At 44.6% G+C, this 26,379-nt stretch overlaps 2 protein-coding genes across 2 annotated transcripts; one reads left to right on the top strand and one right to left on the bottom strand.

Moving 5' to 3' along the window:
* Window positions 1-985: 985 nt before the first annotated feature.
* Window positions 986-7,289, top strand: rps15 (ribosomal protein S15). The gene is made up of 3 exons (XM_078556008.1): window positions 986-1,891; window positions 3,327-3,561; window positions 7,139-7,289. Exons 1-3 carry the CDS (start codon window positions 1,884-1,886, stop codon window positions 7,250-7,252), a joined length of 357 nt encoding a protein of 118 aa, XP_078412134.1. The 5' UTR covers window positions 986-1,883; the 3' UTR covers window positions 7,253-7,289.
* A 3,993-nt stretch (window positions 7,290-11,282) lies between these two features.
* On the bottom strand, window positions 11,283-11,900 carry LOC144689253 (gap junction beta-1 protein-like). The gene has a single exon (XM_078556349.1). It carries the CDS (start codon window positions 11,882-11,884, stop codon window positions 11,291-11,293), a length of 594 nt encoding a protein of 197 aa, XP_078412475.1. The 5' UTR covers window positions 11,885-11,900; the 3' UTR covers window positions 11,283-11,290.
* Window positions 11,901-26,379: the final 14,479 nt, after the last annotated feature.

Raw genomic sequence — 26,379 nt, 5'->3', positions numbered from 1 at the left:
GTTCTGCAAAGTGGTCACCCAGTCTGCGTTTGGTCTCTCCAATGTAGATGAAACCGCATTGGGAGCAATGAATGCAGTAGACTAAGTTGAGGGAAGTGCAAGTGAAATGCTGCTTCACTTGAAAGGAGTGTTTGGGCCCTTGGACGGTGAGGAGAGGGGGAGTGAAGGGGCAGGTGTTGCACCTTGTGCAGTTGCATGGGAAGGTGCCATGGGAGGGGGTTGAGGTGTAGGGGGTGATGGAGGAGTGGACCAGGGTATCCCGGAGGGAACAATCCCTGCGGAATACCGCCGGTGGGGTGAAGGGAAGATGTGTTTGGTGGTGGTATCATGCTGGAGTTGGCGGAAATGGCGGAGGATGATCCTTTGAATGCGGAGGCTGGTGGGGTGATAAGTGAGGACAAGGGGGACCCTATCATGTTTCTGGGAGGGAGAAGAAGGTGTGTGGGCGGATGCACAGGAGATGGGCCAGACACGGTTGAGGGCCCTGTCAACCACCTCGGTTGGAAAAGGTGGAAAACCTCGGTTAAGGAAGGAGGACATGTCAGAGGAACTGTTTTTGAAAGTGGCATCATCAGAACAGATGCGACGGAGGCAAAGGAACTGAGAGAATGGGATGGAGTCCTTACAGGAAGCAGGGTGTGAGGAGCTGTAGTCGAGGTAGCTGTGGGAGTCGGTAGGCTTGTAATGGATATTGGTGAACAGTCTATCAGCAGAAATTGAGACAGAGAGGTCAAGGAAGGGAAGGGAAGTGTCAGAGATGGACCATGTGAAAATGATGGAGGGGTGGAAATTGGAAGCAAAATTAATAAATTTTTCCAGGTCCAGACGAGAGGGAGAAAAAAGGGAGAAGTTGGGCAGGTCCACTTGATCACTGAGTCAGTAGGAGTGCGCATGCGCGGTGAACCAATTGTTTCCCCACCCAGCCAATCCAGGCCCAAATCCCGCGATATTTGCCGCAGCGGAAACGAGATTTGTCCTTTCCAGCGAGACCGGGTGAAAATGGTGGGTGTTTGTAGATGGCGGTGCTGAGAGAGTCCAACGCAATCCTTGTTAATCCGCTCTCAGATTAACGCCAGAGCTGCCGTATCGGCAAAGATGTTGTAGCGCGGAGTCTAAGCTATAAGATTCACCGGTTATTGTCTGGAGAAATTCGGTTTAATGTTAATCGAACCGGGTGCAGGTCTCTGTGGGCCGCAGGCTGACCCAAATGAACGTGTAATATGCGGCAGCGGCGGTTACTCCTTAAGTTTGGGAAAGGACAGTTTTTTAAAAAAAATTGGCCCGGTTGCCTTCATACTTGGGGAGGTGGAAAGGTTAAGAGTTGGTGCCGCAGTGACTTTAATGTCAGAACCGGCCGGCTTTGAAATCGTCAGTTGAGTTTAGCGCTGGAATCCAGCCCCTGATGCCTGGAGTTTCCCCAAAGGCAACATCGACAAGGCTGCACTGTCCTGATTCTGGGACCTTGTGTAACATCTAAAAAAAAATATACAACCGAGTTGTCAACATCAACGAACTGTTGAGAGAGAGAAATGAGAACTGATGGCGAGACCTTTTAAACCAGGACCTGTTGTTGGGGAAGCATCAAACATTTTTAAACAGAGAAAAATGTGAAAGTTGATGGTGTTTTTCGATGTACTTTACACCGCACCATTCATTGTTTCCCTCTGGAAAAGTAGATTGTCCCCACTGACCAACAGCACATTCTCTCTAATGTGCCTGAGACCAGGGTGAGGGTTCCTTATGTTTCTATAGTAGTGGTTGCTCTTAGGTTGTAATTTCCTAGATATTGTTTTTGAACCTAGGCTGACCAAGTAGAACAGAAGAAGAAAAGAACTTTCAGGAAATTTACCTACAGAGGTGTTGACCTGGATCAGCTCCTCGACATGTCCTAGTAAGTTGCATTGTGCTAAATAAGTAATTTCGGTTGTGCCCGGCGTATATATGGAGGAAGGCTATGCAATGTTCTCTGTTTTTGATGTTCAGGGTGCAGTGTGATTAGTTGGTGTGTTTCAACTTTGCTGGTTTGAAACTTTGGGGTTGAGGGGTGCGCAGCATCTGTTTACTGCAGCCCCTCTTGTCCTATCTTGGGAAGCATTGTCACTCTTACGAGAAGAAATTGGCACTACTTCATCAGAAAAGACGACTTGCATTGATTTAGCTCTTTTCACGACCACTGTCTCAAAGCACTTTACACAATCAATTACTTTTGTAAGTCTAACCTTCTGTAGTAAATTGGAAAAGTGGCAATAAATTTGTGCACTGCAAGCTCTCAGGATCAGCAATATGATAATGACCAGATTTTGTGATGTTGATTGAGAGAAAAATATTGGCCAGGACACTGGGGAAAACTCCCTTGCTCCTCCTTGAGATAGCACTGTGGGATCTTTTACATCCACCTGAGACTCAGTTTAAAGTCTCATCTGAAAGACAGCACCTCTGACAGTGCAGCACTCTTTCAGAATGTCGATCTTGAATTTTGTGCTGGATTGGGGCTTAAACCCAGAGCCATGTGAGTCAGGCCAAAGTCTACCAACTGAGCCATGGGTGACACAATAAGAATGCTTTACTAATGTGCGTGTATACAGAGAGAGAATTTAAGTTATACAGGTCAACAGATAGAGCAATCTGATATCGGAGGAATGGATATTTGGTAATCATGGGTCTGGCTTTGCTGGGGGAGTGTACAGGGGTGGTGGGTGCTGGGAGTGCTGATTGCTCAGAGATCCTGTTGGTCACATTTTTGTAATTGCACTGATCAGCCTGCTCAAGGCCAGAAAAAAAAGTCTGTAGCAGAATTGAAGTGATGCACATATATGTGCAATTTTCCTTTTCACTAGGGAGAGGGAAAGCTAGAAGGCATGTGCAAAATCAAGGTTGTGCGCCCTTTTTATGTGACTTCATATTGCAACATGTGTCTTTATTTTCCTCTCAAAGACTGGGGGAACAATAGAAAAAAAGGTTGATGAAAATGCAACAGGTTGCACACAAGGTCCTGCAAATAGCTAACACCTGAAAGATGACTGATCTGTCAAAGCAGTCCCTTAGTACTGCACTGAAATGTTAAGATCAAATTCTGAATCAGGGCTTGAACCCACAATTTTTTGTCTCCCACCTGATCAGGCTACCACCTGATCCTGTCTCTCACTTCGAAGCAGAGCATATATTTAATGCTAAGGTGTTGTATAGTCTGGTTTCTGTGACTTTTAAAATGGGTAGGAAATTAGAAAGTGCCTAATCCAATTGTAAACTACACTAAACATCAGTTCTGTTTTAGTGAGCGTATAGTCTGGAATTCCAACAGTCTGAGTTTTTGTCCCTGTTTTCAGTGAACAGCTGATGCAGTTGTACTGTGCCCGTCAGCGTAGGCGTGTGAACAGAGGCCTTCGCCGCAAACAGCAGTCCCTCCTGAAAAGGCTGCGCAAGGCAAAAAAGGAAGCTCCTCCAATGGAGAAACCAGAGGTTGTCAAGACTCATCTTCGGGATATGGTTATCCTCCCAGAGATGGTCGGCAGCATGGTTGGTGTGTACAATGGGAAAACCTTTAACCAGGTTGAAATCAAGGTGAGGTGAATTTGCCTAATACTTTCTTTAATCATTAGTAACATTGTTTTATATTTTGCATATGCAGAATACAATATCAAAGGCTATTCATATGATCCTGTGCTGCATTAATTGACATTGTATTGGTAGACAGAAACATCCATTCAGAGGTCTCAGCGTAAGATTTTTTTAAATTGCTGAAATGCTGTCAAAGTTTTTTGTCTTGCGCTCGTGAGGACAAATGCAAGAATGCCAAATTTCAAACGCTCACAACAATTTACACCACAGGAGAAAAGGGCGCTGATTGATTGACATGTCATTCTTGCGTTTGTCCTGATAAGTGCAAGACAAAAAGCTTTGACAACATGCCTCTCTTCAGCAATGTTATAGAGTTTTTTATGCTGTAGGTATATTTCAGCTTCTGGTACCAGTGATTGGGGATGTGCATTTGTAACCTTAGGCATTGCCACTGGGGAGGATGCTGTAATCATAAAATGGCACAGCAGACAATGAGGATGTTTGGCCTTTGGTGCCTGTGCCATTGAGGCTGTTTGGCCCATTGTGCCTTTTCTGGTTCTTTGGGAGGGTTACCCAATTAATCATATGCCTCTGCTCTTTTCCCATAATTTTTTCTTCATTTCTAGTATTTCTCCAAATGGTGATGCCTACTATGATGCTGCTTTAGGTGAGATGAACTAACTCAGCAGACACACAAAAGAAGCATTAATCAGAGCCAGAGTCCACCTGAGACAATTAAATATACCCTACTGGTTAGTTATAAAAAGAAAGGGTGAGCAGCCTTGCTTAAAAAAAGAGAACAGAATATGTTTCTGTACTATCAATTGTTGTAAAAATCCATTTGGGTCACTCATGTTCTTTAGGGAAGGACATCTGTTCTTACCTGGTCTGGCCTACATGTGACTCCATACCGATAGCAATGTGGTTGACTCTTAATTGCCCTCTGAAATGGCCTAGCAAGCCATTCAGTTGTAGCAATTAGGGATGTGCAACAAGTGCTGGCCTTCGCAGTGATGCCCACATTCCATTAAAGAATTTTAAAAGAGTAAATGTTTTGCTGCTTTGATGTGAACTGGTCTCCTGATGTCAGCAAAGGTCTAAAGACTGAAATCTAATGTTACCGTTGCACATCCCTAATTACTGGCACCAGAAGCTGGAATATACCCACAGCAAAAAAAATCTTGTAACTGCCTAGATTAAACCCACCCCCCCCGAAAAACACTACAGCAGCTCACCAAGGCTTCTTTGGTAGCACCTCCCAAAGATGTGACCTTTGCCATCCAGAAGGACAAGGGCACATCTTCCCAGACACATGGGAACACCATTGCCTTCAGTTTTCTCTGCTGGTCACATTGTGGACCTTTTATTGCTGTTCCTTGGTCGTCACTGGGTCAAAATCCTGGAACTCCTAAGTAATAGCACTGTGGGAGAATCTTTAATCTGCTGCAATTCAAGATGAATGCTCATCATCACTTTCTCATGGATAATTTAGAATGGGCAATAAATGCTGACCTCGCTAGCGATGCTTACGTTCCAAAAATGCCCATTTTTAAAGTCTGTTTAACAATTTATTGTTTTTATGGACATCATGCTTGACTTTGCCCAAGGCATTGGTCAAACTACACCAATAGTTTTTAAAATTTCCATGTGGTACATGCAACGATTAAGGCCCACTGGAAGCTGACTACCTGTGGAGATTTCTGCAAAGCTATGACAGTGCAGCTAACCAAAAGAAAGTGGCAGATCATTGCAGTAAAAGCTTTGTTTTTATTGGTATACGCCAGCAGAAATGACACTAATTTAGAAATCTGATAATGGGTAGACTGAAATCTGACCATTGTGGAATTCTGTTGCAAACCTTTATTATAATCCAGCATGTACTTTAAAAGAAATAAAAAATAGTTGGTGGTAATAAGGTATGGAGAATGTCTCGGTGGCATATGGAATAAAAATGATAGCTACAGGTTTGGTGGGATGGCTGCCCCAATCTGTGATGTAGTATTCTGTTGCTGTGATGAGGAGAGCTGCCTAGGTGAAACTGGCCGTTTTTGCAGAACTACAGCATGGGCAAGGTTACCACTGTGTGGAGCTGTTGCTGGTGTTATTCTCTAATCTGCCACTGGGTAGTGCAGTGTGAAGGAGTTATACCTTGCCTACAAAAAATTGGAATTGAATCCCTCTTGATCTTTACCAGTTGCAATTAGTTTGGAGCACTGACAAGTGAGTTTTGACACCATAGATGTGCATTACAGTATAAAATCTCTTTCCTCATGACTTATTTAGATGGCAAACAGGCTGCTGAGTAGCGATTTAGTTTATTCTTGTAAAAACAACCTGAGGTTAAGAAAAGTGCCACAAAAAGGCAGGCACCTCTTTCCGAATCCAGGAATTTCGAGGTTTGTATGTTTTCAGTACAATATAATCCTTAAACTTGTACCCTGTGATCTGAATTGCATGGGAGGCTCACCAAACTCTTTCTCAAACTGGAAGGCCATTGGTATTTTTCTGAAGGTTTTCAGGGTAATTTGATTCGAATCCAGTTTGACGGTTTGTGACGTATTTCACAATACGGGTGACAGTAACTGAAAACAAGACCGTTTTATTGTCACTAATATATAAACCTCCACACAACTCAGTTGTGCAGCGGATTTATGAAATGGGGATGAGGCCCACATTGTATTTATTTAAAATGAAGGTAAATAAAGGGGTGTTATGACCTCCATCGTTTCGTTTAAATTTCCAGTCCTACCGTTTGACATTTAAAGCTTGTTCCTGACAGCTCAATTTGATCCCTGCAGTCAGTAGGGAGCGTTGATCAAGTTCAGTTGATCTGTACTGAGTGGGCCAGCACCTTGGATGCTGAACAAAATACCTCATTCCTTTATTGGCAAAGGAGATATTTGTATTCTAGTGTAGTATGTACCCTGTGTTGAAAGCAATTTCTCCCTCACCTAAGCTGCTAGTTAAAAGAAAAAGCATTTTTTTCACTTACCTCTGCAATGACGTTTTCACAACCTGTAAAATGTCAGGCAGAGCAGATGGGCAGTAAACCACTTTCCACCTTCATTAATCCAGAAGTTATTTCATTTACCTAACTAAACACTGCCCAATTATGACTGCACAATTTTTTAACCTAATTTGTGGGATTTTATATTTGTCACATATGACTAACATAATTACTGGCTTTTACATTTCTGCTGCCTCTGCATTTCCCTTGTGTCCGGTTCATAGTGTTGTCTTATTTCTGAAGTCAATGTTATAGCTGCTTTAAAGACTGGTGGCATATAGGTCCTCCTTAGAAAAGTGGGAGAGATTGAGCAACAATTTAATTTTGTTTCGTTTTGTTGGCCATTGGCAAGGTAAAGGAATGTTTGCAAATCGCAACTATGCATAATACATAAATATCTTGATATTGAAACAGTTTCCCTCTTAACCTGATGGATCCCTTTTTGCTAAACAGAAAGAACATTAGATGTTAGCCCAGTCCAGCTGCGTCTTGAACTCCCTGTTTTGATTGCGAAGATTAATTTATAATGTTTGGAATTCTTTGGTTAATTTGACTTTTTTTTTCCATTTTCAGCCTGAAATGATTGGCCATTACCTTGGAGAGTTCTCCATCACCTACAAGCCTGTCAAACACGGCAGACCTGGTATCGGTGCCACTCACTCCTCCAGGTTCATCCCTCTGAAGTAAACAATTTACGATGGAAATGTGTAAATAAAATTAATTCAGTACCACTTGACTTAGTGCTTATTTTTCAGATACATTGAACTTAGTAGCTTTCTCACTTCTCTTGCAAAACTTTGCAACAGGCTGGAACCTAAAGATATTTTGTGTGAATATGTTTATCATGCATTGTCAGTTTTTCCTTACATAGATTTGTTGCAATAATTCAAATAATATGTATATTTTGCCTTGATCCTTTTAGATTCTTATTTGAGAACTTCAGGGCAACTTGCAATATTAGTTCTGATGAAGAGTTATACGGATTCGAAACGTTAACTGTATTCCTCTCTGCAGATGCTGTCAGACCTGCTGAGTTTTTCCAGCTATTTTTGTTTTTGTTGCAATATTTGAGTTGTTCTGAAACATCTTTCAAGTTCACATTTTACCATGTTATGCTCCATCTGCCAAATGTTTTCCCACTCACTTAACCTATCTATATCCCTTTGCAGACTCCTTACGTCTTCTTCACCATTTACCTCCCTAGCTCTCTTGTGTCATCAGCAAAGTTAGCAACCACACATTTGGTCCCATCATCCACGGTTGCTAAATTTGCTGATGACGGGTCGCAAAGTAAGTGGTGAAGAGGTTGTAAGGAATCTGCAAAGGGAAATAGATAGGTTAACTGAGTAGGCAAAAATTTGGCAGATGGAATATAATGTGGGCAATGTGAACTTGTCCACTTTGGCAAGAAGATTAGAAAAGCAGCATATTGTTTAAATTGAGAGATTGCTGAATTGAGGTGCAGAGGGATCTTGGTGTCCTGGTACATGAATCATAAAAAGTTAGTATGCAGGCACAGCAAGTGATTAGGAAGGCAAATAGAATATTGTCATTTATTGTGAGAGGAATGGAATATAAAAGTAGGGATGTTTTTGTTGCAGTTGTATACCATGTTGGTGAGACCACATCGAAAAACTATACACAGTATTCAGTTTCCTTACTTGAGCTTTGTCCTTCACAGCAGGTGAGTTGGGACTTGAGCAGTAATCCAATTCTGTCCAGCTTTTTGGACCACATCATTTGGGGTTAGATTTGATGCAATTGGGTGGATGTGCTGATATTGGTGCGAGAACTCATGTTTTGTCCTGACACAGGGAGGTCTGCACTAGTTTGGTGATTTTGTAAAAATTTTTAATAAGCAAAAATTGCTGGGTATGGGCATTTGTCTTGAGGGGGGAAAATTTGAGAACAGTTGGAAAGAAGCAAGTACTATAGGGTTCTGCACCATGGAAGGATTAAATGAGACAGCAGTAGGTTGAACATGGGCCTAAATAGTTGGGTGAAGTATGTGCTAAATGGTATTTTCTTTTTCCAACCTTAAAAGTCCTTGCTAAGCTTCAACTAATGTAGATACTAGTCGATTTGATCTCCTTTCCAGAGGGGACATTATCTTAGATACCCCAAAGGTTGATGACATTCCCGAGGGTGGATTGTGATTTTTTTCTTGGGGGTGGGAGGGAGGTGGGGTAAATGTTCCCATTCCTCATGTTGCTATTTTTGTGCTTTAGGTGAGAATTTAGAAAGGATGATACATTTCCTGCCGTGCTTTTAATGGATTAAGTTCTGACAAAAAAACAGAAACATATATTGGCCCCTTCTCTGTTCAAACCCTTCTCCAGTGTTTTCTGAATTAGGAATAGTTATTTCAAACAATCTTATGTTTTTATTTTGAGTAGCAACAAAGCCAGTCAGTGCTTCAAGTTACAATACTATAATGCCATCAGCATACAGAGCAATTTACAAGAAGAAAATAATTAAAATTCTCACTTGCTAAGGAAGTGTTTTTTTGTTATTGGTCCCTTTGCTGCATACTGACATATATGGTAATTCCTGCTTATCTATCTATTCGTCATATAACAGCAGCTCATCTGCAACACACTATTGAACAGATTAACTTCATTATTTTATTGCTGGGATAATCTTTCACGCTTTCTCTTTCCAGTTTATGTATCAATATACCTAACTTTTTTTCCCTCGGTAGGTTATGTCTTAGTGTTTTACACCCTTCTTTACATTAATAATTATGGCTTCCTGTAGGTGAGATTACACCTTTCCTTATATTTTCTATATCCCTTATTGACTCCCTCACAGTGTTGTGCAGTGATCAGCATTACTAGTACTATCATTTGTGCTCTTATCAATCCCACCTAAAATGATTTAACCCATGGGTATACGTCCAGACGTAATAATTCCCACCATTCATGAGTTCCTCTTTTTTTGGTTACCTGCTCTGTTTGTTTATTGTAACGTGAGTGGCATTGTTGTCAAAGTGAAGAGATGATTTTTCTTTATGCCCCTGTGCTTGCTGACCTATACTGGCTTCCTGTTAAGGAATGCCTCAAATTTAAAATTTGCATATTTTTCAGATTTCACCATTGCCTCTTTTTTATTCATTTACGGGATGTAGGCATTGCTGGCTAGGCCAGCATTTATTGCCCATCCCTAATTGCACTTGAGAAAGTGGTGGAGAGTTGCCTTCTTGAACTGCTGCAGTCACTGTGGTTAGGTACACCTACAATGCTGTTAGGGATGGAGTTCCAGGATTTTGACCCAACGACTGAAGGAACCATGATATATTTCCAAGTCAGGATGGTGAGTGGCTTGGAGGGAAACTTCCAGGTGGTGGTGTGCCAATCTATCTGCTGCCCTTGTCCTTCTAGGTGGTAGTGGGCATGGGCTTGGAAGGTGCTGCCTAAGGAGCCTTGAGTGCATCTTGTAGATAGTACGCATTGCTGCCACCATTTGTCGGTGGTGAAGGGAGTGAATGTTTGTGGATGGGGTGCCGATCAAGCAGGCTGCTTTGTCCTGGCTGGTGTCAAGCTTCTTCAGTGTTGTTGGAGCTGCACTCATCCAGGCAAGTGGAGAGTATTCCAGCACACTCCTGACTTGTGCCTTGTAGATGGTGGACAGATTTTGGGGAGTCAGGAGGTGAGTTACCGCAGGATTCCTAGCCTCTGACCTCTTGTAGCCACAGTATTTATATGGCTAGTCCAGTTCAGTTTCTGGTCAATGGTAACTCCCACCACTTTCCCAACAGCCCTCAGCTGTCTGAGCATCTCATCCCTGATTTTAATGGTTTCATCATTGGTGACTGCGCCTTTCAAGCTGCCAAGGCCCAAAGCTGTCAGTTCTCTCCCTAAAGCTCTCTACCTCTCATGCTCTCTTTACTTTTAAGAAGCTCCTTAAAACCTACCTCTTTGACCAAGCTTTTAGTCAGCTGCCCTAATATTTCCTTTGTGGTTTGGTGCCAAGTTTTGTTAATGCTCTTGTGAAGCATGTGGGGACATTTTACTATGCTAAAGAATATTACATATGTACTCAAATTTATCAAAAGTGGAAATTGGGAAAGTTCTTTAAAAGGAGACTGGATAGTATTGAAAGGAACAATATAAAATATGGTGAAGAGACAGGGAAATCTTGCATAATTTCTATGAATGGAGCTCTGTCATTTTTTGTATCTTTTCCTCAGCTTTTAATGTCCTAACTTCTATCCTATTGGCTGATCATTACACCAATCTCTTCCTTTTGTCACCAACAATATTTGCAATCATGCACTTTCATCTTTTCAAGTATAACATTTCACCCTAGTACTCTACCCAATCTCCTTCTCGATACATACCTCGAGAATTCTAAAGATTCACAACTATGAATTAATTTCTCCTCATCTCAGTCCTAAACAATTGGCCCCTCATCCTGTGATGTGCCCCAGTGTTTTAGGTTCCTTGACCAATGGAAACAATCTGTGCCCACCCTATCATGCCCCTTCAGAACCTTGTAGGTTTCAATGAGATTGCCTCTCATTCTTCTAAACTCCAGAGAATATAACACCATGACATACCCCAGCATCAACCCATTTCTCGTTAACCTCCACCTGAACACAATGCCCCGATATTAGCTAGTCAGTCTGCTGGCTGATGTTTTACTAGTATAAAGTAGACAGCCTTGCTCACAAATATAAAATCTATGCAGCAAATTATATAAAATACACTTAAAATAATATATTTCTTATACAACTTTCCCCACTAAATAGTAGGTCTTTATTATCCCTATCAACACAGAAGCAAGTGAACAGGTGTACATGAAAATCACAAAGGCATCTTTCTGCTGGCTTTTCAGCATAGTGCAGACCACTGTCTTCTCACAGGGAGTTATATCACATTTAAACACATGTTGCCTTAGTAAACTTGGGTAGAGCATATAATGGAAAAAAAGGAAGATTCCTTCAGTCAGTAATTTGGCAAGAGTAATGAGAAAGTCAATTTTCCAATGGACGTCAACTGGTTGAACGAATTTGCACTTCAACTGTCTGAGGTTGCGTCTGTTGTACAAGGAGTTTGTCAACGAGAGGGTGAAAATGAACACGATTTGGAGTGTGAACAAGGTGAAGGGTGACATAGGTGAAAGCTCAGTGTAACATTGTTGGTGACAGCCCACCTGGGTGGAATTACAAGTAAGATCTTGCAGGTCGTCTTCCCAAATAGTTCTTGCACCGGTGATAACTGCGAAGAGGCGAATGGCAAAGAGTAAAGCCAGCCAGGTTCTGGTGCCAGAGGAGATATGGGATCCAGTGCCGCTCAGAAATGTCAAGGTCACCTCCATGATCAAACCCACCTATAGTTCCATTTGTAGAGAGTGATCAGGGAAAGAAAACACAGGTGGATTAACAATGGCATCTTCTACTGTGCTGATACTTCCCCACATAACAAGAAAGTAAAAAATAAGAGCAGGAGTAGACCACACAGCTCATCAAATCTGCTTTGCCATTTCATACAATCATGGCTGATCTTGGGCTTTGACTCCATTTTCCTGCCTGCCCTTTTTTTCCTGAGAGACTGAAAATCTGTCTCAGCCTTAAATGTATTTCGGGATGGAGCATCCAGAACCCTTGGTAGAGAATTCTGAAGATTCACAACCCTTTGAAGTAATTTTTCCTCATCAGTCCTACACAATTGGCCCCTCATCCTGTCACTGTGCCCCTGTGTTTTAGATTCCCTGACCAATGGAAACAATCTCTCAGTGCCCACCCTATTAAGCCCCCTTCGGAACCTTGTAGGTTTCAATGAGATTGCCTCTCATCCTAAACTCCAGAGAATATAAATCCAATTTACTCAGCACCACATTGTGGGACAACCCCATTATCCTAGGTACCAATTTAGTGAACCTTTCACTACTGTCTCCAATGCAACTATATCTTAAATGTGGAGACCAGAACTGCACACAGTACTCCAGATGTAGTCTCACCAAAGCCCTGTACAACTGGAGCAACATAAGTCTTTGAATTCAACATTTATCTACATAATTAAGCTCAAGTCAGTTTGTCCTATCCATCTCGTCTCAGAAATAAACACTTGTTTCTGTTGACACAAAAGCCAGATGCTCGAAAACTGAAATAAAAACAACATATTGGAAACACTCAGCAGGTGAGGCAGTAGCTGAGGAGAGAGAGAAACAAGAGTTAACGTTTCAGGTCGATGAACCAGAGTTCTGAGAGAGGCTGCAGCGATTGGGAGAGACACCATCACGGAGGGATTTGATTGCAAGCATGAGAATCTTAAGATTAAGGCACGCTGTTCAGTGATGGCGGAGCAGACCTTGGCATGGGTTTGGGTACAGGTAGCACCAAGTTTCATCAGCTCAAGGCCAAATAGAAAGCTGTGGTTGCCAACTGTCGGGGCTCAGCCTCAGGAAGTGGCAAGGGAGAGGGATGGAATTGGTGGCTGGAGAATGGGGTTTGTAGCACAGGCAGAGCACAACAGCTTAGGTCTTCACAATATGATGATTTGGAGCCAATGTCTACTCATCCAAAACTGGACGTGGGAAAAGCAGCGTGACAGGTCGGATGCAATGGAAAGGTTAAGGGATGTTTGAGGTAGAGCTGGGTGCAGTCAGCAGGTCTGCTGAACCTGACGCTTTTTTTTGGGGGGTGGGGTGGGGTGGGGTGGGGATGAAGTTGCCCTGGGACAGCAAGTAGCTGAGAACTGGGAGGGTAGTCGAGAATAGATCCTTGGGGGAACTCCAGGGGCAACAGTGCGGGTGTGGGGAAGAAAAGCCATACTGAATTATAAATAAATAATTGTGGAAAAACACAGTGGGTTTGGACTTGAAAACAAGAAGTTAATGGAAAGAGAAAATACTGGAAATATGCAGCAAGTCGGTGACCTTCAGAAAAAGAAACACTCAAACATGAACTTTAAATAAAAAAAGCGAAATTCGGCAGCAGTTTAAAATCTAATATTCAGCATATCAAGCAGCCTCGGTGGAAGGAGCTCATGTTTCAGGTAGATGATCTTCCATCAAAAGCCGAATATCTTCAAGGTGGGTATATAAAGGCAAAATACAGCGGAGGCTGGGATTCTGAAACAAAAACAAAAAGTGCTGGGGGAAAAAAACTCAAGACTTGCTGAGTTTTTCCAGCACTTTCTGTTTTTGTTCAAGGCGGGTATTCCTGGAAGAGAATTGACCCCGAAATGTTTTTGATTTAATTCTGTTACCTGGAGTTAAAAACGGCCTGTTGCAATATTCGGTCCCGGGATACAATCTTTCCAAATCCAAGCCTCAGACGTTTCCAAGTACCTTTTGATCCCGTTTGAAGAAATTGCGGTTTAAAATGTCCTTACTCATCCCTTATCTCACCAGTCACACGCTTTGTTTAACAGTAAATGTGTCGAGGCAGCCAAGATGCTTACCTATTGCAATCTTAAACCAAAAAAAAAACCTTAAAACCACTGAGATCTGTTGAAGGGGGTCATGAGGACTCGAAACGTCAACCGATGCTGCCAGACCTGCTGAGTTTTTTCAGGTAGTTCTGTTTTTGTTTTAAAACCTCAGGTGACAAGTTCAGGATGAATTGGAGGAGGAGCTGAATTATTGACTTCCCGGAATGGGTTAGAAGTAAACTACTGCCGAGAAATCACCGGCTGCTGATATATCGTGAGGTTAAAGACGTTAAAATGAAACCACATAATAAAGTTACTGCAGATACTTTATTGTATGCGCCAGCAAGTGCAGTGGGAAAGGGGTTTCAGTTCAATAAAATAAAACTTTTACGAAAGTTATTACGCTTATTACAAAAGATTACCTTTGTACCATTGATATTCAAGGTACCAAATGTGTGTAATAGGTTGTTTGTCACACACGGTTGTATTTCAAATAATCTCCATCGACATTCCCGTAAAATGAAACTGTAATCGCACCAATAAACAGAGGGTCATATCCAAACATGTCAATTTTAAATGGTTGCCGGTTAAGAGTCACACGGACTCGAAACGTTAACTCTGTTTCTCTCGCCACAGAGGCTGCCAGACCTGCTGAGTTTTTCCAGCATTTTCTGATTTTTATATGAAGGGGGTTATTTGGGCTCAGTGGTAAGAATGATGTGTTACAGAAAAGCCCTTGGAGGTGCAGCTACAACAACAACTTGCGTTTATGCAACACATTTACTGTAAGTGATACAGTCCAAAGCTGCTTCACAGGAACATCAAGAGGCAAAAGTTGACACCAGGCCACATAAAGAGATATTAGGATAGGGTGACCATGAGTTTGGTTCCTACATGATAACAGTGGCTACATTTAAGAGAAAACTATTGGTGTTTTTCTCTGAGGGTTTTCAGGGTAATTTGATTCATACCCAGTTTGATGATTGTGATGGGTTTAGTGATGTGACCAAGCTGTCAGATGGCATTACCTTCGTACAAGTATCAATGTTCTAGGAATCTATCAATCTCTAAATGGTCATGAGCTTATGGTCACCCTATCCTAATGGCCATGGTATTGGATCAACCTGGGAAAACCCACCATCCTGGTTTTAATAGCATAAACACTAAGGGAAATGGCACCTATGACACTTCTCCCTAATCTCACTTGGAGCTGTGCCAAATATGCAAGTGCCTATTAATCTCGAATCTGATAGCTACACAGTATTATGATCAGCCCGGGGCTGTGAATAATACTCTGCCTATTGGGAAGAGTTCAGCATATATATATGGTTGCATGCACATAGTTTCAATCCCAGCATGTAAATTTTTGAACATCTGCTTCCTCAACAAAAGGAAGCTGACAAAGTTACGAAGTAGCCAAGAGGACCAGCCTTTTGAAACCTAGCTCTACACCTGACTGGAGTTACACTCCATGTGGTGCCAAACCCCACAAGTAACAGGAAATGGCATCTAAACAAGTCTTGCTTGGTTGGATGGGGACCTGACTTTCTCATTAAACCAAAATACTGCATCATGACCATCTCAGCATAGAAGTAGTAATGTAATCTGACCCGCGGCAGGATTTCCGGGTCCCTCTGAGGAGGCAGACAGGGCCTGCAAATACTGGAACTGACCGGCATGCTGGTCTCCCAAATCCTTGGAGGGGGCCAATCAGGCTCGTTTAGAACTTTGTTAAGAGTTAGTTCAGAAGGCCAACTGGGATTTCCCATTTGGCCTCCAGTTTCCCGATGCGTGGAGGGGCAGATCAATTGCCTAAAGGAGACTGGCTGTGAGATCAGTGTCCCAGGCAGGTCTAGAGGGTGCCTGCTCGGGTTGGGGTGCAGCCAAAGGCTGCCTTGTAAAGGGTTCCCTGCCAACACCACTCTTCACCAACCCCCCCCCCCCCCCCCCCCCCCCACCCCACCTCCATCTCCACTACCCCTCCTGCCAACAGTGGTGGCCTGGTTACTTTCTCAGGTGGCTGAGAGTGTACTTCCACGTAGATGCACCCTTTCAGTTACTTTCCGCTCATTGCAGCCGAGTGCTCCTCTGAAGCTGAAAGGGCTCTGATTGGCATGCCAGCTTTGAGAGCCTGCCCGCTGCCCTTAATCAGACAGGGGAACCCATTTCCATGGCACTGAAGGGGCGCCCCAGCCAAAATCCCTATTAGTGACTGTTTCAGCCCCGGGGTGTGTGCAGGACCTGGGAACAGATTCAGCCCTGTTCCCCTGCCAAAGCGCCGCAGACGGCCTGAAGGAAATACTCAAGCACATGCCAGGGGGTAGGGTGAGGGGGTGGTGGTGAGGGAAGCGGCCACGCAATTGGAAAAGCTTGTCAAAAATGAGCATCCTTCCTCAGCTGAGGTCCAGCAGCCTCTCCACCGCACCGCTTTGCGGAACACCTCCGGTCTGTCCGCAAGCATGACCCAGACCTTCCTGTCGCTTGCCATTTCAACACACCACCCTGCTCTCATGCCCACATGTCCATCCTTGGCCTGCTAAAATATTCCAGTGAAGCCCAACGCAAACCAGAGAAACAGCACCTCATCTTCCAATTAGTCACTTTACAGCCTTCCAGACTTAACATTGAGTTCAACAACTTCAGACCATAAACTCCCTCCTTTATCTTCACCCCTTTTTTTAATCCCTTTTTTCTACATTCATTTTTATTTTTTATCCACTTATTTTTATTTTTATTTATTTTTATTCATTTATTCATGGTTTTATGCCCCCCCCCATCCCATTTTCTATCCTTTTCTCCCCACCCCATCCCCAAAAGGGCCATCTGTTACTTGTTCCATGTTGTTTTTTCACATAATGCTACCCTTGTTCTGCTATTATCACATTCTGCTTTCTTACCTTTTCACCACTATCAGCACCTTTTTTAGCTCTTATCTTTACCATTAATGCTCCCATTGACATCTTTGCCAATCCCTCCTTTGTCCCGACCTATCACTGGCCTTCTATCCAGCTTCACCTGCTCCATCCCCCTTAAACAGTATAAATTTCATCACATTTCCACTCTTTAGCTCTGAAAAGGAGTCATACGCCCTTGAAACGTTAACTCTGTTTCTCTTTCCACAGATGCTGTCAGACCTGCTGAGCTTTTCCAGCATTTTCTGTTTTTGTTTCAGATTTCCAGCGTCCGCAGTATTTTGCTTTTAGTTTTGCTTTTATCCATTGACATGCTTGGAGTCGGGCCTCCGAAACTTTGCTGCCCATTCAAGCAATGCAAAAGCATGGAAGTTCAACCAAATGCTCCAAAACTTCTCGCCTCTCGGATGCAGACAGCAAATTAATGTGCGTTTTAGGGGGCAGCAGAACAAATAGCCGACTAGGCAAGTTGTACAATTCCCTCACAAGAGGTGGCCATGGCGCAGTCACTGGTGGAGGTGCTCACAGCTCCTTGCAATGTCTTTATTAAGGTTTGGAGCAATATCCAATATGGTTCAAGCTAAGAGTGCAGCCTTGGAGTATGGGTTAGGAGAATGCCTGAGCTGAGAGCACAGCATGCAGTTCAATGGCTGAAGCTGCCTCCAATTGGTCAAGTGGAGTGGGGCGGAGGTGGTTGGGGCTTCAAATTAGTCAATGACATTGGCCATCCAAATGGGGGCCAGCTCCTGCATGCATGAAGGGGTCTTCAGACTTAACCAAGTGGTATTCTTAGTACACCCATGCTAACCCATACGTCTCTCTCTTTGATCCTGCAGGAGGGGAACGTCAGGATCATAGGGCCTGTTGATTTAGTGGTATGCCTCGTGGCTTACAGAGCGCAGAGAAGAAGAAGAAATAGGGTGCTGTGGACGGACCTGGCTCGGCAAAGGGAGGAGCACCTCCCTCATGATGAAGGGGTGGCAGGGCCTTCTGCTCATGCAGCTGAAAATGCACAGCGAGCTGTCACTCGTGGGCACCTCTCTAAACCCAGGGTCTACAGACAGACATTCCTGCAGATGACCGAGAACCATTGTCGCTGAAGACTGCGCATGTCTAGGGAACTGGTCGGTCACATTGCCACCTGCTGCAAAATTTGGCACCACGGGGACATGGAGGGCATCCACTGCCAGTGGTTGTGAAAGTGACCATAGTGCTCAATTTTTGTACCAGTTGCTCCTTCAAGGGCTCCACATGTAACCTGTCCGGGATCTTGTAAGCCTCCACTCACAAGTGTATCCAGGAGGTCACGGATGCCATCTTCGTGAAGCACAGAATTTTTGTGCATTTCAACCTGCATCAGGGAAGCCAGGCAGCAAGGGCACTGGGATTTGCGCAGACCTCTGGTTTTCCAGAGGTGCAGGGCGCCATCAACTGCACTCACATGGCGCTTAGATCTCCATGGCAACAAGCAGTCAACTACATCAACCGCATGGGCCACTTGCTGAATGTTCAGCTGGTGTGGGACCACCACAGACATATCCTGCAGGTCTGCACACAATTCCCAGGGAGTGTCCACAACTCCTACAAACTTAGCAAGTCTCAGATCCCTGACATCTTCCAGGGTTCAGAGAGGCTGAAGGGTTGGCTCCTCAGGGATAAGGGCTACCCACAGAGGACGTGGCTGATGATGCCCATGCGGTGGCCTCAGACTGCAGCAGAGCGATGGTATAACGAGGCTCATGCTGCGATCCGGACTTTGGTGGAGCAAACGATAGGCATCTTGAAAATGAGGTTCCAGTGCCTTGACAGGTCCAGTGAAGCACTGCAATACAGTCCCCAGAGGGTGTCGTGCATCATTGTCACTTGCTGCACACTCCACAACCTGGCGCTGCAAAGGGTTGTGGACCTGGCCGATGAGGAGATGGAGGAGCTACACGTATCCTCTGATGAGGGGGATGTTGAAGGGGATGATGATGATGAGGTCCTCGAAGGCGTGGATGATGGCGATGAGGCCATCACGCTGGCCAGACAAGGCAGGCCCGTTCGGGAGGCCCTCATAGCAGCAACGTTCTTGGAGGATGATGATGAGATGCAGTGAGGAAGTCCTGACATCCTCACCTTGCATCTGCGAACGTTTGACTCCTGTGTGGCTGATGGCAGCGCATATACCCTCAGTGCTCAGGCTCATGTCATGGAGATGCAGTGAAGGCCCTAATAGTCGCTGGATTGCAGGAGGATGATGATGACTTGCAGTGAGGACACTCCATAGATCTTCACGTAGCCTCTGTGAATGTCTGACTCCTGTCTGGCTGAGGGCAGCTCACTTGTGCTCTGTAATCAGGGTCAAATCGTGGACACTCAGCCGTGAAACTTTAACTGCGCCAGATCCTTAGTCAGCCTTCAACGCCTGACCCCTTCAGGAATACACGTCACTGATCGCAGATGTTCACGAGATGGGGGGGCAGCCCCACCTCAAAGGCGCTGAGAGCACACAGAGAGAATGACGGAACTCTGTGACGCCTGCCCAGGACATCCTGGCAGCAATGACCGGCACCACCGAGGTGCAGGTATCAGTAATGTTTCCAGTGAGTGTGAAGCTGGACCATCACTTTGGTCTGAATGTTACACACTGCACAGGGAAGAGGCCCTGGACTGAGACACCTGCCTTTATCTTATGCAGGAGCCAAGGTTTCACTTCTGAGTGACACGAACACTGCTTATCATAACAAGGAGCCATAGACAAGGAGACATTTTTGGGTGTTTATTTACAATAGTGGGCATTAAGTAAAGTGATTAACACCCTTGCCCAGGCTGTGCAATTACATCTTCTCAACCTTCCTAACCCTGCTGCTACAGCTTGGTGCTCCCCAGACATTCACAGCGGAGGTGGAGGTAGCCTGCTGACTGCTATTCCCTGTCTGCGATGACCTTGGCGGGTGTCCTCTGGAGGTCCCCAGCCTGCTTTTGGGATCCTGCTGTGTGGCAGTGGCATCCTCCTCGGCCTGTAGAGCTGGTGTTGCTGGGGTCACAGGAAGAGGGGATTCGGATGGGCTGGACACCCCTGGAGTCACCTAGGCGGATGGCCCCAGATTGTGCACCTACTGATCCCCCTCTCTATGGGTGCCCGAGGGCCCCTGGCTGACTCCTTGAGAAGAAGGAGAAGCTGGAGTGAGGTCGAGCTGCCCCGCACCCCTCTTGCTTTGACCCTGTTGGAGGCTAACTATGGTGTCAGCAATGGAGTTCAACCCGTGCAGCAGTTCAGGACCTATGTCCTGGATCCAGGTCTCCATGGCAGCCTTTGCAGCTCCAGTAACTGAGGTGTGTGCCTCTGTGCTGGGGGAGGGTCTTCAATTAGGCTGCCATCAGGTTCTTCTTCCGAGGTGTCTTCGGGGCTTAAGTCGAGGACCTGGGTCACGGACCCCCTCGGCTGTTTCTCCGATATATCTCCAAAAGCAAGGAGAGGTGTGAGTGCATGGCAGGGGACTGCGGAACAGGGGAACTCGCTCACAACATGGTTGTCTGATGGATGTTGCACAGCTGGATCCTCACTTGGTTGAGCATCACTGACCTCACCGTCAGCACAGGAATGGTCCAGATTGTGGGCGGCCAGCTGGATGGCTCTGTTTTCAAAGTCTGTGAGTCACCCCAAGAAGAAACCTTCATGAAAGTAAAACAGCTCTTGCACTCTTCAAATTTGTTAGTGCACTACGACCTGACAAAGGAATTGGTGTTAACCTGCGATGCGTCCCCCTATGGAGTGGGAGCAGTACTATCGCACAAGATGGACTACAGTACAGAGAGACCGATAGGCTATGTATCCAGGACACTTAACACAGCTGAAAAAGGATATTCTTAGCTCAAAAAGGAAGCTCTGTCGATTATTTTTGGTGTAAAGAAATTCCACCAATATGTGCACGGGTGACATTTCATGATAGTATCGGACCACAAACCACTTTTGGTTCTGTTTAGTGAAGAAAAGGCTACTCCCCCCACAGCTTCTGCAAGAATACAAAGATGGGCCCTAATTTTGGGGGCATACGAATAAACCTTTGTACGTAGACCAGGGATTCAGATAGCCAATGCCGATGCCCTAGTCGCCTTCCTTTGCAAGAGAAGAATAGCCATGTCCCAATTCCCCAAGAGCTCGTATTAGTGATGAATTTCCTGGATCCCTCATCAGTTTGTGCCAGGCAGATAAGAAACTGGATGAATCGTGATCCAGTCCTATCTTGAGTGAGAGATCAAGTGTTACATGGTTGGTCCCAGGAACTAGTCTCTGATGAATTGAAGCCATTTTTCAGCCGAAGACACGAGATGAGCAGCGAAGATGGTATTCTATTATGGGCTGCATGAATAGTAGTTCCTTCGCAAGGAACCACTCTTAGTCGAGTTACACAGTGCCCATCCGGGAATCTCCAGAATGAAGACGATAGTGCAAAGTTATCTTTGGTGGCCGGATAATGGATGCCAGATTGAGAAGATGGTTAAACACTGTGTGAAATGTCAACAGCTACAAAAGTCACCAGTGGCAGCTCCATTATACCCATGGGAGTGGCCTGGTAGACCCTGGGTGAGATTACACATCGATTACGTTGGTCCTTTTCTTGGAACCATGTTTCTACTGATAATAGATGCTCATTCCAAGTGGTTAGACATTTATGAGGTAAAGTCGCCAACACCAGGCGCTACTATAGAAAAACTACACCAAAGCTTCACCATCCACGGATTGCCAGAGGTAATCATCACAGATAATGGTACTGTGTTTACTAGCACTGAATTTCAATGATTTGTCAGCCTCAGTGGTATCAGCCATGTGAATACTGCACCGTACCATCCGTCATCTAACGGACTGGCGGGAAGAGCAGTACAAACTTTTAAGGTGGGAAAGGAAAGGTTAAGAGGTGAATCGTTGGAAACGAAACATGCTCATTTCCTATTTCACTACAGAACAAGCCTCCCCACCCTACGACAGGTGCAACGCCTGCAGCCTTTGAACAAGACTAAGCCTGATACTTCCCAATTTGGAGAGGAAGGTGGAGAAAAGTCAAGGGAGCCAAAAAACAACTCATGATTTGCATAGTCGTGAGTGACAATTTACTTTTAGAGAAGCAGCATATGTGAGGAATTTCGGTGGAGGACCAAAGTGGTTACCTGGTAAAGTAAACTCTGTGAACGGACCTTGTTGTACCACATGGAAGTGGAGGGCCAGATGACCCTAAGCATGTGGAGAAGGGAGATACCCCAACAAAATGATGTTCCACCTGTAACCATTACTGAACCTGTGGTTCCTGTTGAAGTTGCTCAACCAAGAATAGACACGCCCAATGTCTCTGTTGGAGTGGAAGACACTGAACTGCCTGCGCCTAATGAGGTACCTGATGTTAATACGGTTCCAGAGAATGTGGTTCCTGCAAAAGGAATCTGAAGTCGTGGAGCTGCGACATTCCACACGGATCAGGAAACCACCTGGAAGACTGAACTTTAATTTCACGACCTGTGTAAATATTGTAATGCCATGAGACAAATATCCTTGTAAATACTGGAACATTGCAGCAGGTCAAGGACGGACCAGTGAAGCTCAACGCAAACTGGAGGAACAGCACCTCATCTTCCAACTAGGCACTTTACAGCCTTCCGGACTGAATATTGAGTTCAACAATTTTAGATCATGAACTCTCTCCTCCATCCGCACCCCCTTTCCGATCCCCCTTTTTTTTCCCAATAATTTATATAGATTTTTCTTTTCCCACCTATTTCCATTATTTTTAAATGTATTTCCATCCATTGTTTTATCTCTACTTTTTAGCCTATTTCGATCCCTTCCCTTCACCCCACCCCACCCCCACTAGGGCTATCTGTACCTTGCTTGTCCTGCTTTCCACCCTTAATTAGCACATTCCTTAGATAATATCACCACCTTCAACACCTCTTTGTCCTTTTGTCTATGACATCTTTTGGTTATCTCCACCTATCACTGGCCCTCTATCCAGCTCTACCTGTCCCACCCTGCCCTTAAACCAGCTTATATTTCACCTCTTTTCTATTTTTACTTAGTTCTGTTGAAGAGTCACGCGAACTCGAAACGTTAACTGTGTTCCTCTCCGCAGATGCTGCCAGACCTGCTGAGTTTTTCCAGGTATTTTTATTTTTGTTTTGGATTTCCAGCATCCGCAGTTTTTTGCTTTTATCTTAGTGCAAATACTTGCTCCTGGCCACTGGGTGGTGCCAATATTCATTTTTCAAATCAATTCCCAGGTCTGCTAATGCTGAGTGGTTTTAACTCAGTGACAACCACCTACAAGAGTGGGACAAATCAGATAATTCTGTAAATCCTCTACTCAAACAGTTAGCTTCCCGAATCTTGACCTAAAAAATCCTGCATGCTGAATAGGCAAATATTTTGCAGCCAAATTAATTGACTATTCTGTTTGCCCCACCCCTCAGAAGGTATTACTTAAGGTTATCACATTGTCTGTTTATGTGGCTGCTGAGTACTCTGATGTCGGAAGGATTTTCAACAAACTCGTTATATTTTTTGCACACTGGGCTTGGGCTTAACAGTGACAAATGTGGCAGGCATTGTGCCATCTAGTGGGGAAGAGCAGTGGGGAAAGAACAGGCTGTATCCAGGCACACTGGCACACATAAACCGAGCCCAGAAGAGTCAGCCAGCCTCACAGCTGCTGAATGCAGCCCCTTGCCTGACACAATCCTACATGGGTTTGCTTTGGCTTCTTTCCTTTCTACATTCTTCTCTATTTGGAAATGAGGTAAGCCTGTTCCGAATTGAATTCTCAATTTTGTCTGCGATGTGCTAAAGTAGGTTTTCCCCCTATGTCAGTGGGTAGCTGCTGCTGCTGCTGCTGCTGCTGTTGTGTTTATTGTACAGTTAATCAGAAACCTGAAGGCAGGCTCCTCCATGGCTCATGAATAATAGCATAAGGGAGCGATGCCTGAGGTTTGCTCTGCTTTGTGATTCCCTTCGTCCCCTGTGCTGATCAGCGCTTATTGCGGCTTGAACATTTTGAGCCATTGACTGGAAAGCTTTTACTTATGTGAGATTTCTATCCTCTCTATCAGCAAGGTATAATTGTGCGTCCATACGTCACTCGACACGCTCATGCGTGGGATCATGTTTATGTTCTCAAAGCGAAGGCTCCTCAGCTTGTTTCTCTCTCCCCGCCCTGCTCCCAAAACCAACATTTGTTGGTGGATTCAAAGCTGCCCCTGACATTAGTGGTTGGAACAATTTAAAGGTATGGGATAAGAACTGAAAATTCTGGAAATGCGCAGCAGGACATCCAACCTCTGAAAAAAAAAGACTGTTAAGTGGTTTGGGTAGCACTCTGACAAAGGCTTTCCATCTGAAAGGTCAGTATGTCTCTCTTTTACTATGATGCACTGAGGCACTTGCAGTGTATTTCCAGAATTTTTTTCTTGCTCTGTTTTTTGCTTTGCGTGGAATGAAGCATTCTGAAAATTCGGGAAGGGGGCCAAATATTGTCCCCTGATTGCTGGCAGTCAGGGCACTCTGTGTGAAATCAGCATGCCAAGGGTGTTGAGAAATGCGTTGAGGATGAAAGATTAAAGTGCTACAGATACAACGTTTGTCTGTGCGTCAATGAACAAAAATCTATTAGGGGGAAAGCAGAGGAATTGCATCATTTCACCTGAACCCCTGTTCCCCCCACGACACCGCCCCCGGCCCACCCCCATGACCCTGGGTTTTCTTCTCTCTTCCCCTGAACAGCCTGAGTCCTTCTGGGCTAAATATTCTTCAAATGCAGGCAGCCTCCAGCACCCTTGCCCTCCTCCATCTGTGAGCTGTGAGCCCAGACTATTTGACTACAGCGAACATCACCCATTTGCACTAACCCACGCCCCCCCACCCCCACCGCACCCCACCCCCATCACCGCACTTCCGCAGAGGTCAACAGGCGATGACCAGGAGCCAGAATCCTGCATGATACTCGTGCTCCTTTGCCTAGAAGTGCTGGCTTGGCAGAGAGCATTCTTTAGTTGGCTCGAGTAGCGCAGCACTGCGCAAAGTACTTCTCTCTAATGGAATATCAGAATACTGCCTGCATAAAATATGAAATAACTAATGGACTGCAATCATACTGTGCGATATAAATAATAAATGAGTTAATGGATTTGGATTGAATTCCTATGAAAGTTCCATAATTGTGTTTCTTTTCTCCAAGTTTTTTGGCTAAAAGTAGAGTCAGCTTTTGTTGATGAGGCAGGGTGCAGGGAAAACTGGAGTTCCGCTTTCACTGAATTCATGAGGAACAGTAAGTTTATGGTTGGTAAACCTCCATTGACAAGGTGGGGAACTGCGCTTGTAAACTGACAGCAGTGGCAAAATGTTGAGGTGTCAAGTGTCATGCTTGGGAGAGAGGCCTTTTTACTGTGTGGTGACATATCAACTGCTGAAAATATCAAATGGTTAGAAAGGAAGAATTTGTTGCATTTATATGGCACCTTTTACGACCTCAGGACAGCCCAAAGTGCTTTGCAGCCAATGAAGCACTTTTCTCTGAAGTGTTCTCGCTGTTGTAATGAGGAGGGTTACCAGGCATTGCGTATAAAGCCTTTCCTTTAATAAAACCTGAAAACACTGGAAAATACTCAGCAGGTCAGTTAGCATCTGTGGTGAGAGAAGCATAGGGGTTAACATTTCAGGTCGATGCAGAACAGCATCATTGTCAGAAACGAGCAGTTCCTTTTAAGCACAGTGAGGGTGGTGGGGTGGTGGTGGTGGGTGCGAGAATTGGAATAAAGAAAAGGGCAGGGACTGTGATTGGATGGGAGGCACGAGCGATTAAATGAAAATAAGTGATGATGGGGCAAGGCAAAAGGAGACTGGGACAAATGCGGAAACAAAGATGGCTCCAGGGCAGGCATAAATAAAAAGATTCAGGAGGAAATGGGAGCAGTGGTTAAAATCTAAAGTTGTTAAGCTCGATTTTAAGGCTTTGCTAGAATGGTCTCTGGTTCTGCCACATGTTCTGGCAGTGAAATATAACAATATCAGGAGAGCAGGTTAAAATTCGGGATGGAGGGCAGGTTAAAATTCAGGATGGAGAGCGGATTAAAATTCGGGATGGAGAGCAGGTTAAAATTCGGGATGGAGGGCAGGTTAAAATTCAGGATGGAGAGCGGATTAAAATTCGGGATGGAGAGCAGGTTAAAATTCAGAATGGAGAGCAGGTTAAAATTCGGAATGGAGAGCAGGTTAAAATTCGGGATGGAGAGCAGGTTAAAATTCAGGATGGAGAGCAGGTTAAAATTCAGGATGGAGAGCAGGTTAAAATTCAGGATGGAGAGCAGGTTAAAATTCAGGATGGAGAGCAGGTTAAAATTCGGGATGGAGAGCAGGTTAAAATTCAGAATGGAGAGCAGGTTAAAATTCGGGATGGAGAGCAGGTTAAAATTCAGGATGGAGAGCAGGTTAAAATTCAGAATGGAGAGCAGGTTAAAATTCGAGATGGGGCGCAGGTTAAAATTCGGGATGGAGATTCAG

This window comes from Cetorhinus maximus, chromosome 13 (assembly GCF_964194155.1).
Source record: "Cetorhinus maximus chromosome 13, sCetMax3.hap1.1, whole genome shotgun sequence".
Lineage (NCBI taxonomy): Eukaryota > Metazoa > Chordata > Chondrichthyes > Lamniformes > Cetorhinidae > Cetorhinus > Cetorhinus maximus.
The sequence above is the reverse complement of the archived record's forward strand: the minus strand, read 5'-3'. Positions and strand labels throughout refer to the sequence as shown.